General features: G+C 38.5%; 1 protein-coding gene across 3 annotated transcripts in view; it reads right to left on the bottom strand.

Moving 5' to 3' along the window:
* SLC38A9 (solute carrier family 38 member 9) overlaps nt 1–21,143 on the bottom strand; it is a 48,665-nt gene that overhangs the window by 23,241 nt on the left and 4,281 nt on the right. For 2 of the 3 annotated variants that reach the window (XM_017744231.1, XM_008643059.2), the window contains exons 2-10: nt 18,883–19,031; nt 10,378–10,510; nt 9,645–9,766; nt 9,437–9,500; nt 9,245–9,338; nt 8,125–8,295; nt 5,557–5,616; nt 3,278–3,475; nt 370–477 (exon numbers count right to left, since the gene is read on the bottom strand). In XM_017744231.1, coding sequence (XP_017599720.1) covers nt 370–477; nt 3,278–3,475; nt 5,557–5,616; nt 8,125–8,295; nt 9,245–9,338; nt 9,437–9,500; nt 9,645–9,766; nt 10,378–10,510; nt 18,883–18,986 — 1,054 coding nt within the window. In that variant the 5' untranslated portion in view covers nt 18,987–19,031. Of the gene's footprint in view, nt 1–369; nt 478–3,277; nt 3,476–5,556; nt 5,617–8,124; nt 8,296–9,244; nt 9,339–9,436; nt 9,501–9,644; nt 9,767–10,377; nt 10,511–18,882; nt 19,032–21,143 lie in introns of those variants that run through there. The other variant, XM_017744238.1, reaches the window with a different exon arrangement.

The following is a 21,143-nucleotide window of genomic DNA, read 5'->3' as shown; positions in this document are numbered from 1 at the left end:
AGTTTCTCTACAGTTTGTCATTTTTAATTGCTAGTGAAACAGGCATAATCTGAAACTGGTGCTACCAGAACTTAAAATAACACAGGTAAAACAGGACTATGGTAAGCTCTCTGTCACAAGAGGTATGTTGGAGATTCCTCTGACAGGCACTCCTCCTCTTCCCCTCTGTTGGTATCATCTCTTAACTAAGGAACATCGCTGGGAAAGGGATTCCTTGCCACTTTGTCCAGAGGGATCTTTCCTCTACATGCATCATCAGACAGCATTTCCTCACTCAGAGGTGTCTCAGAGGTGTTAAAAGATGAATGAGAAAAAAATATCTTAAACTCATCAAATACGTGCTTCATTACTGCATTTTAACTATCTTACCTGGTACGAAAAATTCATTCTCTGTAAACCAGTTGAATTCTAAGTGTATTCCCAGATGAGCAGCCTTTACTGTAACCATAAAAACTAAGTAGACAACTGAAACTGTACCTGGAAAAAAATGAGAGCCAAACAAATACCATGATGCAGTACAAAGTATTTATGCAGGGTTTCATTTCTGCTCCACCCAGCTAGTTAGTAGTAGTCAAACAGCTATGGTTGGTATTCATTCTTAACAGCAGACTAGGTCTAAACATTTTCTTTACTTCTCTTAGAGGTCAGAGAGAAAAAATAATGCATATGCACACAACATAAACTTCCAGCAAATTTAGTATTTTCCAGGTGCTGGTGACAGCAGAGGAAGTACTGTGTAATCCCTGTTGCTGGGAAGGTAGAAAGATCTTTAGGCACTAACAGACCAGTTCCAGCTTTCACTGCCAGGATTTCAATCTAAGCTGAGACAATGTTGATCACAGTACTCCAGCTATTACAATATTCATCTAGTCATTGGCTTTTTTGAACCAAAGAGCTCCATGAAATGTGAAATTACTGCACTTGTGAACTTAACACTGGAAACTAGAAGCTGATGATGACATTTCAATGCTACTGATCAAAACACTGTGTTAATTGTAACTTTGGATAATATTTATTATAATACTGGATTTGCATTCCATCTCATTGGTTCAGAGGCATCCAGCAGTACTCTGCACAGCTAAAGGACAACAAATGAGATCACAGATGGGTATAATGCCTTGCTGTGTATACCTGTGGAATGGAGTGTATATGGACTTGGGTCGGACCATTTGAAAGAGACAAAGATAGAATAGTAACTACCTAAAAATTGAAGGAAACTGAGCAACAATAATTACGGCTACTGCAATGCACCTCATGGCCAATAATGCTGCTAGTGATCAGACAACAGGCTGTAGTTAACCAAAGACAAAAATCCAGCATTTTTACCATTTCGAATACACATTCAAAAAAGACATCATTTCATTCTAGCAATATCTGCAAAGTTAAAAAATAAACTGAAGAAATTATCATTCGATTATGCAGAGCACGGTCAAGAAATTAGGAAAATAAAAGGTTTTGTACATGAAGATCAGCTAAAATATTCTATAGTTTCCTAATGACTCCTGTTTCCATGGATATCAAGAAAAGTAAAACTCTACTGAGATAAATTTCAGCATCTCAAAATTGCCTTTCATTTTTTCCTGTTCTATAAACTTTACAAAAATTAAGGCAATTTTGAACAGCTTCTGAATTATAATAATCTACTGAAGTGATGAGCAATTAATAATCAGGTTCTTTTATTTCTGATGTTATATCTAAATACATAAAACCCACACCTCTTGCACAGAAGCAGTATCAAGTACCCAAATTCCTATGTGGTACTTATATCTAATGGTTTCAGCAAGAGCAGATCCAAGCTCTGATAAAGTGTTACTATGGAACAGAGGAATAAACTAGACCTTCAAATCCCTGTCCTCTACCTCCTTTACAATGCATCTTCAACTTTTCAACCTCTGATCCCCGTCTGCTTTTCTCTTTCTCTTCACTGTGGGCTTCAGTGCTATCGCTCAGACCTCTCATGCTCCCGGAATCCTGACCAGCTCCACCCATCACGCATGTGCTTTACTCACTTTACCAGCCTCAGCCACCCTGGCCTTCTATCTCAAGACATGGAAGCTAGAAGTCACAATTGTTGCCTCTGCAGCACAGAAGAGTCCACAATACTGGAAGCTGGGACAAAGAACAGCAGCAGGTCATACTGACTGACTGATACTACGATTAATTAATCACCTGATTGGCAGCAGCTGATTTCAGGTCAAAAGCATCTAGTCTTTGGGAGTAACTGCTGGTTTGAAATGTTTACCAGAGGAGGCGGAGTACACCTGACTATAACAAGATAGTATGTATCAAATGCTGCACAGCAGTAGGTATGGAATCATTTGGGAAAATATGTTGTAACGGAATTTGTTTCACAGGATCATCAAGCAAGCAAAAGGAAGAAAAATGAACTGCCTATTAACTGTAAGATTCAAGCAAAGCAGCACAGAAAGCCTGTGGGGTTGATAAACCAACCAACAACCCACTTCGAGGCACAATAGGAACTGCCAGCAAATACTGGAAGAGTGGCTGGAAAGCTGCCCAGTGGAAAAGAACCTGGGGGTGCTGGTGACAGCAGTTGAACATGGGCTGACAATATGCTGACAGGTGGCCACGAAGGCCAGTGGCATCCTGGCCTGGATCAGCAATAGTGTGGCCAGCAGGACCAGGGCAGGGATTGTCCTGCAGTACTTGGCACTGCTGAGGCTGCCCCTGTGACGTGAATACTGCCAGTTTTGGGCCCCTCAAGACAAGAAGGACATCGAGATGCTGGGAAGTGTCTAGGGGAAGGAAATGAAGCTAGTGAAGAGTCTGGAGCACAAGTTCTATGAGGAGCAGCTGAGGGAGCTGGGGGTGTTTGGCCTGGAGAAAAGGAGGCTCAGGGGTTACCTTACCACTCTCTACAACTGCCTGAAAGGAGGCTGCAGCCAGGTGAGGCTTGGTCACTTCTCCCAGGCAATCAGTGACAGGATGAGAGGACACGGCCTCAAGCTGTACCAGAGAAGGTTCAGATTTGGAAAATGTTCTTCTCAGAAAGGGTTGTCAAGCACTGGAACAGGCTATCCAGGGTAATGGTCAAGTCACCACCCCTGGACATATTTAAAAAATGTATAGATATAGCACTTATGGACATGGTTAAGTGGTGGACTTGACAGTGTTGGGTTAACAGTTGGACTCAATGATCTTACAGGACTTTTCCAACCTAAAAGATTATACGATTCTACTCACTGGAGTAGATTTCACTGTCTTCTGAACACTTCAGTCACAATGAACGAATGCTTTAATAGTATTTGTTACCTACCTAAGACATTAAACTTCGCAAAGAAGGATGGAGACTTCAGATTTAGCAGGGGTAGAAGAACTGCAATCAGGTAAAATGGTACTGTTTGTGATTTGTCCCACCATTCCTCAAAGAGCTCAAAACCTGTTCTGTTGCCAGACGAGAACATCACACTCCTGTTCTGTGGCAGGTGACCACTAGCAGCACTTGGACAAATGACTGGAAGAAAGGAAAAGAAAAATATCTTCAGATGAAAAGGGTTTTACTTGCACAGAATATTCACAGCCAAGATCCCACAATTGCTGGTTGTGTTTTACCTACTGAGGATTTCTCAAGTGCAATGTTCAGCATTCAGTTCCTAACTTCTCTTTGTTTTTTTAATCAGGAATTCATTGCTACAATTCCACTACTAGGCACCTTGCACTCTAATCTGACAGTGCTACAGTTCTTCCAGCTGAGCAGAACAAAGATGATAATTTATCTGAAGTCCAAGTTGTGACACAGGATCATCCTTCAAGGTCACATACCTATAACAAGGTCTGTTCAGTTCCTACGTGCACCTGCTGGAATCAAGTCATAGCAATGCTTCTCTGCATCTGGCTGCATATTTAGCATCCTAATCTGTCCCGGCACACTTCACTAAGATCATATCAACACCTCTGTACAGAAGAGCCTGAATTACTGTAAACTGCTCTACAAACAAAGGATTGCAAAAAAGCTACTGGCAGGTCAAAACCTCATGCACTGAACAAAAACACTCTTGTCATCTTTGTGCCATGACAGGGGCAAGTACATCACTGCCAGACAACACAACAAATTTAAGATGCGCTCCAGTAACATTCCTAAGAGGGAACATCTTACATGGAGGTTGAACAATGGCAGCACCTGAACAAGTGACTGGAACAAAATCAACCAAAAAGACCCTGTGCAGAACACATGCCTATGAAGCTCTGTGTTGAAATATAAAACTGTCTTATTGTGCTCATAATGTCTTATTTTAAATCTTGGCCTCCTGCAATACTCAGCAGCCATTATCCTACACTGTCTGCATTCCCATTCTGTCACAAAACCGAAGGTGTAAGAATCATTCTGACAAATTTCTTGCTTAAAAGAGGATTGTTTTACAACCCTTGAAAAATGCTTTTGTTCTTACTGATCTCATTGGTAGCCCTGAATGTCCTGTCAAGAGTCACTTGAACATCTGGCAGTCCTTAATTTTGTGTAACAGTTGCTTTAAATCTTCTAGTTGGTGGAGGATAGTGTGGAATATTGTCTACTTTGCCTCCAAGTTATACCCCCTGCTGCATAAGAATGGGAGAGAACAGCAGAAGCCGGAGAGAGCACAAATTGGTGCCTTGCTGGTAAGGACTCAAGAGAAGCAGGATTCATCACTAGCTCAAATGCAAATCAACTGGTTTTCAGAACTATTTCTCAACTCCTTGCCTGACTCCAACATCTGCTCTCCAGAAACACAGCTGCAGCTAGTGTTACATACAGCTGCCCAGCTGGTAGTGATATGTTTCCCCATTCCTCATGCACTCAGGATAGAGAAAGCTTTCTGCTTCCTCAGAAAGCAGTACAGATTCAGTCACTATTACAGAAGCAGAAAGATTCAGGGGTTGACAGTGCCTGCCTTGCTCCTGTCTTCATTCTACATTAAGAATGTAGAATGCCTACTTAAGAACCCTGAGCAGATCTATGTTCATACTTGACTGAAGTTTCTTCCCTTAGTTGTGTAAATGTCAGATGCTCCAAAAAGCACAAGCGGAGGCTCAAGTAGCCTGACACTTATTTCTTTTTTGCACTCAGCATCATTAAAGCTGTTCTTATGTAAGTTTTTAAAAAAATTATCTTGCTGCAGAACTGGTGAGTAGCAAAGCTGCCCCAGTCGAGATTTTAAACAATGAACAGAACTAAGGTGCTTCAAATTTAGGGTGTGAAAGTTAAAATTCCTTAAGGCAATTCCTCATTGTGCAACTACTGTTAAAAAGTTAACATTCAGGCTTTTACAGAGGATGTATCTGGGCATACAGAAACTTGTAACTGACTTTTTAATACTTATTCCCACCTCCATTTTCTTTACTTATTTTTCCCTTCCCCAATTATTAAGATCTCCAAGTGTGTGGTTATTTGTGGAAGTACAAATCCCAGATAGGAAATTACAGGTTTTTAAGAAACACATAGTTACAACTTACAACATATACTTTGTAACTGGTATGTGGTTAGGCATTGAAACATGATGACTTGCCTTCAAACCCCCACCCCAAAACTGGAAACACAATACTACAAGGGCTTCTTACCTTTGTTACTTCCATTGGTGCCAGGAACAATATCCGTTACATTAATGTCATGAACAAAGTCTGAAAAGAAGAAAATCTCACTATCAATGTCCCAAACCTGCTACTAGGCTTTCACCTCTTGACTTGACTAAAATTAATTAAGAAAATACTTTGGAAAACTACATCAGAGGCACAATACAGCAGCTTGCACTCCCCACAGACCCAAGTGAAAATTTTCAAACTATTGTAAAAGTGTTTTATAGTAGCCCCACACTCTACTACTTTCTTCTCAGTAGCCCTGTCCATTTATAAATTTCCCAAGACTCCCCACTCCTAGGATTCCTGTTCCACAAGCACACCTCCCGTTCTCCCAGCTACTCCTTTGGTAGTGTTGAACAGTAGGCCAGTGACAGATGCATCTTAAATCCAGAAAAAGAGGGCATGCAACCATACCCCTAGTCCAGATGGTGTTATATAGAAAAAGCTTCCCTTACTCATTTCTCTAATATTTTCTTTTTCAAAAGAGGCTCTGTGGGATGCTTTTTCCATGTATCCACAGACAATTCTGGAAAAAGGTTTAAGCTTTACTGTCTACATGCATTTCTAGTACTGTCTTATTTCCAGTACACTCCTGTGCTACTTTACTGCTATACAACACCAGATACTTCCAAGTTTCTGCAACCTCACCTTTAAGAGGGCATTGGATAGCAATTTCATTATATTTATGCATATATACACAAAGAAAATGCTCCATCAGCTTGGAAACTGAAGTAGCATGTCACTGGTTAAATTTTGCTTCTGTTGCATGTGGGTGTGTTATGCACACAGAGAATCGACTGGGGCAGTTGGCCTCAGATTTTTTAAATGCAATTAAAAGCAGCTTGTTTCTCATAAAGAAAGCAAAAAGTCTTGTGGGAAGAAAACTGTTTCTTCTTTCTTTATTTTGATTTATGACACCCTGAATCACAAATAAGTTTCTCATACTTACTTCTACTAGTTCAGGGTATACACCAATCAGAAGATTTAACTAAAATCACTGATCACCTCCTCACTTAATCACTATTTTGTGTTCACCTCCTCACTTAATCACTAATTGAAAAAAAGTACCTAGTGAGAATCCATCAAAATTAATAGCTCTTACAGAATTAAAGCACTTTCAAAGTAGTTAAAGATGTAACTTTTGTTTCTTCTGTATTTAAAAAGCAGTTTAGGACTAGAAACTGCATTTGTGGATTTCTTTTTTTTCATAAAACAAAAACTGAACAAGACCATGCGACAGCATGTTAAAGAAAAGACATGATATTGCACTCAGTTAACAATTCTTGCATTCTTGGTGTACTACAGATTTCTAGACCATCCTCCCTCAGGAAATCAATTTTTTCCCACATAAATTGTATGTGCAGATGTTTTAAAAAGTCATTGGAATGTATTAGAATTAAATACAGTAGCCTTAGAATACTTAGAAACACATGGCAGGAAGATGCCATTGTGTCAAACCTACATCCTATTACATATTTTATTACCTAGTAATTAAGTATGAAAGTTAAAAGAAGCCAGTGATTGTTATCTCAGACCAAACAACTTAAATAAGAACTCCAAACAAATAGAGGTAAGTGATAAAATAACATGCCAGACCCATGAAAAAGCAGGACTTTTCTCCTAGAAAAGAAGCTCTTTTCACCATTTTGAATTTTGCTTATAAGAATTGGCATTATTTCATTTAGAATAATTTAAGATTTAAGTGTTAATCTTCTTAAAAAAACCCCAAAGTCTAAAATGAAATGGCTGTAACAACATATAAATTAGGTCAGCTATAAAATACATCAGTCATTAACCAACATAGCAAAGTATGTCCTTCAGGGATGGCGGGAATTCTAATTAAACACTGTTTAAGAGGTTTAAGTGTCTGTGCTGTTACTTGCCTCAGAGATTTGTTAACTACCTTCAAAACAGAACCTCTTAAATCTTAGTCAACCTATTCAATACTATGAGTCAGATTTTCAAAGCTCTCCATTCCATCATCCATTCCCAGAACTCTACACTGATTACATGCACAAAGGCTTATGTGCCTGTGCATGTACCAGGGTATAAAAACCCAATGTGTTTTCTTTTGTAGCAGTGCCACACTAAGAATCATTTTTACTGTGATACAGTTCACTGTTCCCTCATGGACACTTGCAAAAATTTCCTATATGGCAATACTTTCAGCGTGTTTGTTAAAATCTATAATGAAACTATAGTTTTTCATTATCCTGAATAATTTCAACAGTCTAGCCTGTTATAGGGCTGTTGAAATAGATACGCCCATGTAAACAAAGGGGGACTGAGAAGAGAGGAAACAAGCAACCAGGTTTAGGTTGTTTAAACTATACCAAGAAAACCACACTTTGAGAAATTGAAAAAGTGGCTTTGAAAACACACAGGACTTTGCCCATAACACCACACACAGTTACTTATTCTCAACTAATTTTTCATGCAATGTAGCAGGAAAATCAAGATTACATAAATGGACCATCCTGTTTAAGTATAAAGCAGTCTTGATCTTTCTAAAGGTTTGCTGTTAAAACTTAACCAAAAATGTATACTTACTGTATATAAATTTCCCTGTGTTGAACAAAAAGTTGGACATAAGTACCCAATAAACAACCATGGCTCCAACAAGTGATACCATAGAAAATATGAGGCTTGACCATTGACCAAAGGATCCAAAGTAATACTTGCAAACATCTGGGAATTCCCAGTTTGAGGTATCTGTTAAAGCTGAAAAAGATACAAAACCCAAAAAATATATCTAAACAAAATGTTACACTAGAATTAGTAGAACTATTCATGACAAAACGTGGAGGGTTTTTTTAGAATATTCTGACACATATTCCCAGCACTTTCAAGGACTAAGAGAATTGCCAGTAACTTTAAAATATAGCACTCATAAAGTGTTTGACTGAAGAAGCCTAAAGTAGAGACTTTTATGGGGCCATACTACTACTTTTGAATACTTTCAGAAGCACTGAAATAAGACATGGCAAAAATGCCACCATGCATTTGCAGCTAAAGCCCTTTGCAGGAGTTATAAGAAGGCCAGACCATGAACTATTCCTCAACAGTGCCCTGAAATGAGTCCAGTCACAAACTGAAAGTCTTAATGGCCTTTATTTGAGCAAGTTAGAGGTTAATTTATGCACAAAAGCACCAACCAAACAAGAGCCGCAAGATGAACTTTTGAACAATACAAGTACATTCTAATTAGATCCACTGTCAGTGACTGCTTCAGCTGCTGACTGTACTTAAAGTGCTTTCAACACAGGATATACACAAATATTAGGGCAATACAGAGCCCACCCTGTTCCACTGTGCAAGCTGATCAGATATATAGAGCACTGGACAGTGCTTATGGAGAAAAGATACCTCTAAGTCTCCAGGTCCCCAAAAACTTAGTAAGTGAACATCTGAAACCATGCTTGCTGACTGTTTGTGTTTGGCTATAATACTTAGGTCCCAAACAACTGAAGGAATACCTAATAAGGGAAGGCAGGCATTTAGCATACAGAGCTTAGACACAGACTACAAAAATAGAGAGATATTCAATGGAATAGCTTTTATTTGCAGATCAGGTCTAATGTATAGTAAAGACACATACAAACAGAATCTATTGCATATTGGTATTTCACACAATGGAAATATTTGCATTATGAAGCTTTGGATTTCTTACGTATCATTTGCCGTGATTTCACAACTCTGTAACAGCAATAAAGAGTCAAAATGCCCATCAGTAAGATGAGAATAATTCCAGAAGTGAAGCCTGCCTGTTAAAAATGAGAAATACAGTTAATACTACAAAAAAATGAAGAGTTAGCCATGTTACCAAAAGCATTTTCATATGCATACATTTTTCATAGTTTACCTGTTTTATTCCCCATGGGATACTTAATATGGATGTACCCATCATGGTATTCCATATCATAAATCTAGGAAGAAAAAATCCAGTCAATATTTTAAGAACTACTCTTACCTCATATTGTCTTCTTAGTTAACAACAGTTACATATACTATATAGAATATTCAATAATAATGCATTTTGTGGCTAATATATGGCAAGGTGTTTAACATACATTGTCACTAGACTGGAGTTTTTACCATAGCCATCTGTGCAATTGTCAACTTTAAAAGCAGTTCCTAATGGACTGTACACGTAGATTTCATCAGGAGCTGGGAGTACATGATCAGGAGCAATCTAAAAAGTGGATAAAAAACAAGACTTATTAGTAACATCAATATAACCAATTGTCCTGAATACAGCAAGTCAACTATTTTAGGTCACAAACGTTTCCAGGAAATTACATTAAAAAAAAATTTAAAAAAGAAAGAAAAGTACTATGTATATTTATTATGAATAGTACTATGCTAATTCTCTTCCTGGGGGGAAAAACCCAACAAACAGTTGATAGAATTTCTAGAGAGCAGAAAAATGCATTTTCCTTCTGCAAAATATGTGTAAACACACTATGAACAGATCATGCTAGCTCAGCAGTTCAATTACTGCAGCTACTTAAACTGCTTAAATCTTATAGAAGGGAGAAATCTGGGTAGCCTGGGTCACTCTTATAAAATTCATGTTGTTTGTATGTTTTCTTTTAATGGTGAAGGCATTGCACAGGAAGTAAATAACAGCTTGTGATAAAACAAAACCTTTCTAAGGCACTCAGCTACTAGATACTTAATTCAAAGCAAGCTGCAGAACAATTCTCCCCCAACCTTTATTTCCACTGCTTATATAAATCTAGGCTGTGTAAGACCCAACATGCCAGAGACCACCCAGTTAATGAGGCCCTGTCTTTGCCTTACCAATGCCTTGTCTGCAGGGGATGTGAGCCTGCTATAGTAATGAATTCGCTTATTCATTGCTGAAGCTTCATCAGTGACTCTTTGCATGTCATCATTCACACTGACTATGTTTGTGGGCTCCACATGAAATGGTCTAAAGGAGGGGAAAAAAAGGGAAAAAAGGAAAACCCTTAAAACCGTGGAACACAAGATCTAACATACTACTCAGAGAACAGGTCAGCAGTACTCAGGATGGTTTTGTCATTCACTGACACAAGGCAAATGCAAAAATACCAATCAATGCCATTGACAGAAGCTGCCATCCATGAAAGAGCCATGAGTTTATCATCCATATTAAAATGGCCTCCAGCCCAGATTCTGTAGAGCAACCTAACATCAGACCTAATATCCAACTGTTAGTTTTCAACAATGAATCACACCAGAAATACATGTTAATAAGCTTGGGCAAGCTTATTAGTGCTTATAACTGGTGTTGCCAGAACTACTGCAGAGGAACAGAGGTAGAAACAGAAAGCATAAGAAAGAGGAATGAGCGATGGCAGTGAGAACCACCTCTGAAAAGATTAGGAACTACTAATCTAGCTGAAAACTCTACATAGAATTGTGTTCAGTGGGGAAGGAACCAAGACAAAATAAGTCCATGTGCTCACACTATTTTTAAGCCAAAGCAACAGGGAATGGACTTGTCTCGCTTCCTTCTTCCCCACCTTAGTTAGACTGCAGGCACGGTCACAGCTGCTGAAGGAGAAAGTGGGCAAACCCACATGCCCCCCTTGTTCTCTCTGCACACACAGGGGTACAGAGCAAGCACAGTGAAAGCTGCTCCTAAAGTTAAAACACAACATAAATCCAGGTTCGTGCAAGGAGCACTACCAGACAAACATGTCTGAATCAAGGTATTGCTGACATTTTCTTTTCTAACTCAAGTATAATTTACTTCCATATAGGCATATTATGCTCTTGCTTAAAACCAATATTGATTCCTGGCACTGAGAGGCTAATTTCTCAAACAAGACAGAGGACACTAGTGGCCTCTAAGCCCTAATACACTGGGTTTCTTTTTCCTTTCAGCAGTGCTTTTAATTTTTAAAACTACCTCAACAGCTTTCTGATCTTCCTCTTCCAGGCTGATGTTTAAATCACTCAAAAACCCATAGAAACAGAGATCACAAGTTTCCAACTACTAGGAACAGGAACTAGGTCACCAATAAAGCCATGCCATTTATTCTGCAATATGAGCAGAATCTATTTGAATTGACTGGTTTTCGATATTAATTTCTGTTTCAGACTACAAAGGAACTTGGGCAACCTCTTCAGCTCCAGCTGTCAATACCATCCATAAAAAAGTTCCCATTCTCTTTCCCAGTTAATCATTAAGCATTTGTACTATGACACCACATTTTATCTGTAAGGAAGATAGGGAACACAGTTCTTTGCTCGGTCTTTGGAAGAGATGAAGATAGGTTCCTATTCCTGTGTGCTTAAGGGGAGACAGTATGTGGGAGCACCTAAGAAAATAAGAAAACTTGAGTCACAAAAGTGGAAAATAGAGAATACAAACTTCCATCTCCACAAATTCATTCTTTCTTTTATCTTAATTAATTCTTACATATTCCTTCATCATGGAAAAAATGGCTTAGACTTTCTAAGTTGTTTCCTACTTACTGAAATGAAAACGAACACTTTTAATTCTCTAAAACATTCTCAATTGACTCTTCTTCCCATTAATATGACATGATGGGGGAAATACGTGTTTTGTGTGTGCTCTTTTGTGGTTTTCTTATAAACAATTAGAGAGAGATCTCAATTTAAGAGAAAAAAATTTTAAGCAATAGCTTTATTACTCAGAACACAGGCACAAGGGGCTAACATTCCACATGTAGATGAAGTACAAAAATACTCATGGACTGTCAGTTCCTAAGGACTTCACTTGTTTTAGCATAAAATTTATTAGGTTGAGCCAATCATTGGACACAGCTAAAATATATTTCATTAGAAGACCTGTAAAATAAAAACTGTAGTTCTGAAAAGAGGAAAAGTAACTTGTTTAAATGCCACCCCACCTCCACTCAGCTCTCTGCTGTTTTCTGTTTGGATCTCTGACATGCATTATATTTAGAACACTTAAAAGTATGTGTTTTGCTAATTACATGGGAGCTGCACAGTGTGTAGACCTTCACCCCTCTCCTCATCTCCATTTAATAATATTAGTACATCCCCATAAAATTCCACTGCAATTGTGGAAAGGTTAGTGAGACAAAGTCTACATTTTGCTTCAAAGCAAGTAGATCTGTGACAAAGATTTCTTTCAAGATGGTGTTCAACAGCTGCTAACATGGATGTTGAAGAAAACTTCCAGAGTGTAAGACAGCGAGATTATTTTTTAAAGCAATTCAGGATGAAAGCTAAGGATGATTTTAAAATTAAAGTAACAGAAAACATGAATACAACATCCTATTTTATGGGGAAAGCAGTGTTGTTAGTCCAGTGACCAAACAAATATAAAGAAAATAAATTATGTGTAGCAAAAACCTATCTGTAGGTAAAAAATTGTTTAAAGAAAGACATTTCATTTTCTTCAGTATTATGAACAGAGTCTGGATTAAACAAGCAACTTATGGTCTAGCACAAAACAAATGGGTATGACCCAGAATCTAATCTATGGATGAGGAAAAGAAAACAAAAGTAAACAATCCCTAAGAAATTCTATATACCTATTGCTTCTGCTTCCTGACTAGAGGAATGCATATGTTTATTGCTACCAATACTTGGGCTACTTCCCCTCTTGATCTCTACTCCTGTGAATCTGTTGAGAATGAAAATTATGTAAAGCAGCAGTTAATTATATTTCTTCTGGGGTACCACTGCACCACTCGCCCTGAGCAAGTGACTGCTAAAACAGACTGACCACCCATCAATTTTATGTTACTTGCAGGTCTCTTTGAAAACATCAGTCTGACTTGGAAGCTGTGTGAGCAGGCTAGGAGGCAACCTTTCTCCCTGATCTCCACTAGGAGAGGGTAGCACCTTGTTTAGGATCAGGGTCAAGGTATTGGTCCCAGCAACACCCAGATCAAAGACTGGTTGTAGGCATAACTCAAATGGCAGTCTGAGAAGCTCTCTCAAAAGCTCAAAGAAGTTCTCAAAGACTGAGAATTTCAAAGCTCAAAGCAGGTAGGATATAATCTGGGATATATTTTGAAAAACTATTTAGGGACCTTATGTCTAACAGGCAAGCACTCTGTACGTGCAAGTATTAGCAGGTACAATACATTCCTACAAAAAAATCTGATTTATACAGGCAATTATATCATATCTCTCAAGTGGCAAAATGATTATGAAAAGAATGTTGGACAAGATGATCTGGGGGAAGGGGAGAGATTGCATGACTGGAGGGTGTGACTATGACGTGAAACACTGCAGATAATTTTCATGCACTGAGATAAACTATAATGTCTCTTGAATTTCATCCACACTAAAAGACACAATTACAATTACTATTTCATCAGCTAGCCTGAAAAACAACACTCTTTTACCAGGGCAAACATACCAGTAAAACAGAGCTGTTTTCCACAGCACCATGAGTATGAAAAACTTGCAGGACCACATGCAGGAGGTCCAAATCTTCCATACATTACACTCTGTAGGGGTATTTCAGAAAACATTCCCAGAAAACCTGCAGCTACACTCATCTTTTCTTACTCACACAAAGGTACAGTTAATAATAATTCTCTAGAGCCGGTCCAGGAAAAGAAAGAAGAGTGATTCTGTCCAAACTTCCTCATGTTTTGAACTTCAGTAGCAATTTTTGCAAGCAAAGAAAATGAAAAGAGATGCTCATGATTAAGGTTTTTCCTAAATACTGTGATAAGCAAAGGAGGGCTAGCAAGAACAGCATAAAAGGAACACTGGCCAAACACATACAATTTTGCATAAGGATGGTGCATTCATCTTACGGATATTTTCAGCAATGTACTACATCTTGCAGGGCAATGAAGGAGTAAGACTAATGCATATCTCCAGAACTTCTAAATTAAATAATACTGCTTTTCAAGTACCTTTGCTGAAGTATTTTTAAACATCAAACAATTAGTTCTTGAGATCTGATCAAAAACATGGTAAGTATTGAGGTGATTTTTTTTGTAACACTATGTCTTTTAGCTCTACATGATGCTCTTAATGACTTGACATTAGACAAGCTTTACATTTTTAAACAAATAGGCAAAAACCTTCTTTACAGGATGCTTTACAATTTCTTTCCTCCAAAGAGACCACAAGGAGACACTTTAGCTTACTGCACAGATTACTTTGAACCCCACATCAATCACTTACTTTTCAGGGATGTGACAGGATTGTCACACAGAAATAAAGCTAGTAAATTCCTACAGCTTTATTGTCTTACTGAGTTACCAAATTATTATAGAAATGCTGTTTAGGGCAGAGAACAAACTAAGGAGTAAAACTGATTCACTGTATTGGAAATCAAGATAAGGAGAAAAAATAATAAGAATAGGTGGCTATTTCATAATTGGCAACTGCCTATCTGGATAGGAGCACCAGGCACTGGAAGTTTCCCCAGGGAACTGGCCATGGTACCAAGCCTGTCAGAGTTCAAGAAGCATTTGGACACCAGTCTCAGGCACATGATCTGATTCTGGGGGTTGTCCTGTAAAGGGCCAGGAGTTGGATTTAAGGATCCTTGTGGGCCTCTTCCAACTCAGGATCCTCTGTGATTACAGTATCAGTGCGATTCTCTTAAGGAAATCTGTATCAAAGAATTCCCCAAGTGACTTGGTTTCTACTTTCTAAGCTGTCTGAATTTACTGAAGCATTAGACAGTGTGCTTACAGTTATTCTGTAAGATCTTCATTCTCTTGGCAATACGCTTTACCTAAATTTTTCCGCATGGATATCACCATTATAGTAATTACAGCACGATCCCACAAGTTTCTTAACTTGCATGCTGGATGCAGAACTAAAATACCCTTTCAAAGCATAATGTCATTGCTTGCACACTTTAACAAATTAGAAATCACAAGTTTTACCACAACACATTTCAATCACTGTTCCTCTTCTGTGTCAAAGACAAAAGCTATTTTACTTGTGACTTACCAAGAAATATGAAGGTTCTTAATTAAGGTTACAAATTTTTCCAGTTAATAAGAAGCAGTATTAGGAATTCACAGAAGTGTTGGCAAGAGAGAAATACAGGGAAAGGAAGCCATGGTGTAAAATTATCACATTCGTATGGAGTAATAAAGGCATAATAAATGCAGAAAGGATAGATTTGCACAGGTTGCCGACCATTGCCTACCTTCTTCTAAGTTAAAAGAACTTTGAAAATAAAGGGAATCAACCACTTTTGCATGAAAAAGGCTTCTCTGACTGCCATCTACAGACACTGTTTAATTTATAGCTGTTGAATTTAACTTACTGATGCCTCCTACATTCTGGGAACCTGTGGGACTTCAAAAAGAATAAGAAAAAAAGGCAGAAGTCTTGATCTCCCTTTAGCAGGAAGCATTGTCAAGTTTTTTCATATGCAAAATGAAACATCAATTGCTTCTTTGAAGATTCAAGTATTCCCGACTGACAACTGCAGTATCTGTTGACAGTGAACAGATTTTAAGAGCAGTTGGAAGAAAACAAGAAACTCCCTCTTTTGCATACAATAACTACCAACAAGCCACTGCAGCAATGATATGATGTCGCTGTTGGGGCGGTCACCACACACACACACACACACAAGGACAGTGCCCCTTTCAAGGGCCAAAAAGCCGTTTATTAAACAAAGCAGCCTCTTTTATACACTTCTTGTATGTTATCATTCGTGTTATATATTCATTGGCTGCTAAACTACTACAATAGACTCATTGGCTAGTACTAACTACAACATACCTATAGCATAAGCATTCAAGCACTCAGAAAAATTACAGGTACAGATATGTTGCTGTTTTCTCCTTCTATTGTTTAACTTTCATGCTTCTGTTGATACTGCATTCTCATGGGTAAAAACTAATTGTTTTTCTTCTCACAGCCTTTTCTCACAGTCCTTCTCTAGCCAAAGTAACAGGCCTGAGCCATAATTTTACAAATGCAACAAGGCCTTCATTTTATAAGGTTTTACTTAAATGCCACAATATTCTAGTTTCCAAAGGGCCCTACAAAATGGGAAAAACACCCTGAATACCGTGTGAGTAATTCGGGTCACCACGAAGAACAATAACATCCTCCTTAAAAGGATTAAAAGTGGCTTTATATTTCCCCCAAATTAGCAAAACAATACTAGACAAAGTAATTTACAACTCTAAAAAACAATTAGCTCATTGTTCTTATGTAAACACTGAAAAGCATTCCTTTCAAAAATCCCAAATCCTCCAAGCTGTTAAGAAAACCAAATAACTATGCAAATGCCTCAAATCTCAAGCAACCCAAACAAAAGTGCAGAACAGCACTAAAACAGACAATCAGTAATTACAGCAAATCACACAGAACACTTGAAGAGCTATCTCAATCAAAGCAAAGTGACCAAGCACCCACTTGGGTCCAGTTTCTGAATAGTAAGTTAAAAAAAGCAACAGAGCAAAACCACACTGCATTGTACTACTGGATTTGCACTGTTTGATACTTCTATGTGTAATAATCCTCCTTCCCTGGAGCTGCTAATCCCTAAAGGTTTAATGAAGAAGCTCTTCAAACTGTCCACTGCTCTGACCATGACTGACACAGACCCCAATGGCCTCTTCTTCCTTATTTCTTCTTTTAAAGTGTGGGGGTTGCCTGTTCTAGTATAGAAATGGAGTTCAAACTTGTTTAGCCCCTCTGTGATTTCCAGGTCTTTCTGATATCCCAGGCCTCATGCCCTTCATCCTTGTGCCTCTGCATACCTGAAAGACAAAAACCCTAGGTCGTACAAAATGGGAGAATGAACTCAAGAGAGGAGCAGTAAGGACATTTAGGCAGATCTGCAGAGCTAGAGGCCGTGAATGTGGGCACACAATTCAAGTACACACTTCTGCTTTTAGGAAGGGAACCAAATGCCAGAGGCTATGACCTTTTATGAAGCTGAGTATCCAGACTTAAGAAATCACAGGGAAAAAACCACAACCACACAATATGGAAACAATACCTAACCTCACTTAGAAAAGTGAGTCTTAGCATTTAGGTATTTCAAAAAACCTCTCTCATTGCTACTGCATCACCACAACACCTGAAACCCACGGCTCCTCAAACGGAACACATACTTCCTCCAAAACAAGTTGCTCCAGAAAGTCATACAGATTAGCGGTCTTCCTATGACAAGAAGGCCATGAGGGGCTCAGATACTCCACAAAAAGAGAAAGACTTCATTTACGTTCATTCACAGTTGCCTTTTCTACCTGAAAGTACTCTACTGTTTCCTAGCCTTTATACACACAATTCTGTATGCTTCTACACCTGTGCTCCCTTTGTTCCCTCACTCAGACCCTTATCCTCCTTCCTTTACTTGCAGAGAAGAGCATGTAAGTAGGCTTTCATAGCTTTCCAAAGCTGGAGGCTGAGATAGCATCAAAGCTCTATCCTCAAGAACTCTTTTTTTTTGCTGAAGTGGCCTCCAACAACGTGATTTTTTTTGTATGCAACACCGCCATCTTCAGTTCCTTCAGGAAAACTGCGTTACTGAAATATGATGGCTGTAAAGAGGAAAAAAAGAATCATAAATAGGTCCAAGAGGTGCTATGGTGGTATTCCTTCATCTAAAAATGCAGAGCTGATGCCTTCAGCTAGTATTACAAGGGCTGTTCCCAGACTGATTTCAGTTTTGGTTCCATGACCAGCCCACAAAAATCTTAACTGCAGCAGAGAAGGTCTCCGATTCCAACCCCCTTTGTGGAGATGTTAAACTCTTAGGAAAAGATGTAAAATAACAACTTAGCTAGAGATATAATTTTTGAAGGCATAGTAATAAGGCTGGACTGACGAATTTTTCATATTTGCTCAATCTCAGAATGCACTACACTTTTTTTTTTCTTAAAAAGCAGTAAAGGTCACTCAGCTCACTTAGTACTAGCAAATAATGTATTTTTCCAGCATCACCTGCAGAATGCATACAGCACCATCTACACATACTGATAGCCATTTATCTACAACATCTAGCAAACTTTCTTGCATAGTCTCAACATTTCAGTTAGTTGTTCTAAATAAAAAAAAATCATGCTCTAGTATACACACAATATTCCATGTTTGAAGAGCACTTTAAAAGCCTCATGATGAGTTCTTAATGGAGAACTCTCTCTGAAATGATGGCAATAGAAAAATCTTACCCTTGTAAACAAAATACAGTATCTGTTCACCAGGTACTTGGAAATAAAATATTATCATATAGTGATGAAGTAGGAACTGTTTGTACAGAGATTCTGGTTTCCAAATGTGCACCTTCTGTCTTTGTAGGATTCTGTTGTCAAAAGCAAAGATTAAACAACTCTTTGCTACATAGTAATTCTTCAGGTTCATCTTTCCTCATACCTTTTGCACTTATAGTCTTCTGGATTAAACTGTATATTCATGATTCCATAATTGCTTTCATCACCACCCACAGGAACCAAGATAGGTTTGGTATCCTCTTCCATATTTGGTGAATATGTCTCCTTTTAAATTCTGTCAGTTACTCCAGCCTAAAAAAAAGGAAATAAAGAAATGAGTCAACTGCAGTTAAGCAAAACTGTGTCCCTCCTATAAATTTAACACTGGTAGAGTCCCACAGCTTCAGAAGTTCCTGGGGTGAAAAGCACCAGTAAAGAACTTCAACACACCACTTGAGAATTCTCATTCCATAATGCAAACACCATGAGGCATATACTGTGGGGACAGCATTTTTTTAAAACACACTATCCAGTCCTTAATCTCTTTTAGCACCACAAGGCAGTATGAATTAAATATAAATTTCGAAAGGACCTGTATTTCTAATACGTAATGGTACAGCTGAGAACAATCAGTTGTAAGAGCCTACTGTTTCACTAAATTACTTCAAACTTTGCAGCAGACACATATGCAGTTTATTTCAGTTCCAGTATACTTCCCACAATAAGGATCAGACTATTGCAGTCCACTGTATCCAGGCTTTTTGAATTAAAGGCAATAAATGGTTTAAGAATGCATTAATAATAACTATTATATGCATTTAGACCACTCCTGGCCAAAGAGTGGAGAAGAGATTGCTTTTAAGCTAATGGATTTCTACTCAGATTGAATTACAGGGACTTTCTGTGGTCTTGTGGGCAACTGAACATATATAACGGCTTAACAGCTCTCATCCCTGCTATCTTCTGAGGAATTCCTCAGCCAGGACTCCTTCAAACAAAAATGCTAGAAGTCAGGACACCTTGAAACAACAATGGTAGAAGTATCTGTTCTTTCATCATTTCAGAATGCTTCAGAATGTTAGGCTGATGGAAAGACAAATGACAACCAGAGATGGCACATAACAAGGAAGGGTAGGTGCTGGATGTTTGAAACCTGGAATGGCAGTGGAAGAAGATAAGATAGAAAGAATAAGGCATGTATCATCCTTCTGCATCCTCATGGAAATACACCATAAGGGCCCAATCTCAGAAATCACACCAATCCAAGTTAAGCACTGACACAGTTCTATCCCCTCCTAGCTGCATATTGTCAATCCTCTTCCATTAACTTATCCTGCTAATACCTCCAGCAAAAAAAACCCCAACAAAACAAACAAACCAAAGAATCTGAAGGAGATGGTGAAAAAGGAAAGTTACCAGTTTTCAACCACATCTACTCTCTGGGGTTGAAAAAACTGAAGGAGGCACGGGAAAACACTGATGAACAATGTGGCAGGAACTGTAGAAGCATTAAGACTGGCTCAACCTGCTTTTAAAGGAAGTGCTTTTTAGAAGATAGATGCAGGTTATGTCTCTCTGCTCTGAAGGGGAGGGGATCACTAAAGGACCCAGTTTATGGAAATTGTACTGAAAGCTTAAGTCCTGCTTTGACAGCTCAATGGCACTTGTGTGATCCCATACTGAACTGGACAGGGAAGACTGACACAGATGAAAATTAACCATTCTTTCTTTTGCTTTAAACCCAGATCATTGTTGAGCTTGGGGCTTGTTATCTGTATGCCAGTATGCCTGTGCAAGGGAGGGACAGTGCCATAGAAGCCATTTCATCTTGCAGTGCTGACAGATTCCTCCTAGTTTCAACATCCATGACAAGAGATTTGAAGTTACTAAGTTTAAAGGCATGGCTTTGAGTTTAAAGGCATGATTGTATCTTGGTCACTTCAGCTCTTTGAGAGGATACAATAAGTAATCAGTGGTAATAATCAAGGGAATCTTAAGAAACTTACTTGCACTTGCTGACAACATCCTTTCTCCTACACTAATTTTTGCTGTTACACTCTCTAAAGCTTTATTCCTTTACCTTTTTCATGCCCAAGGGATCCTGTTATCTCTTTTAACTTACTGCCTTCTCTCCTTTGCCACTCCAGCCCTCTAAAACATCAGTTTTGATCCTCTACCCAAAAGTCCTTCTATTCCACAATACTGCTTCTAGTCCTTTGGCCCAGCTAAACATACTCTTACCCTTCTTAGCTCCTCTGGTGATGCTTAGCAAATGGATTCCTGCTCCTCATGTCCTTTCTATTTTCTGTCTCTCCTACACACTGTCAAAATTGCTTTCCCAACCCACCTTTACTAAGCACTACTTACAAAGCAGTATCTTAGTTCACACCAGTATTTTTACTTCCTTTCATGTGACACACTCTT

Source organism: Corvus brachyrhynchos, unplaced genomic scaffold (genome assembly GCF_000691975.1).
Source record: "Corvus brachyrhynchos isolate BGI_N302 unplaced genomic scaffold, ASM69197v1 scaffold310, whole genome shotgun sequence".
NCBI classification, from domain to species: domain Eukaryota; kingdom Metazoa; phylum Chordata; class Aves; order Passeriformes; family Corvidae; genus Corvus; species Corvus brachyrhynchos.
This window is presented reverse-complemented; position numbering and strand designations above follow the sequence as displayed.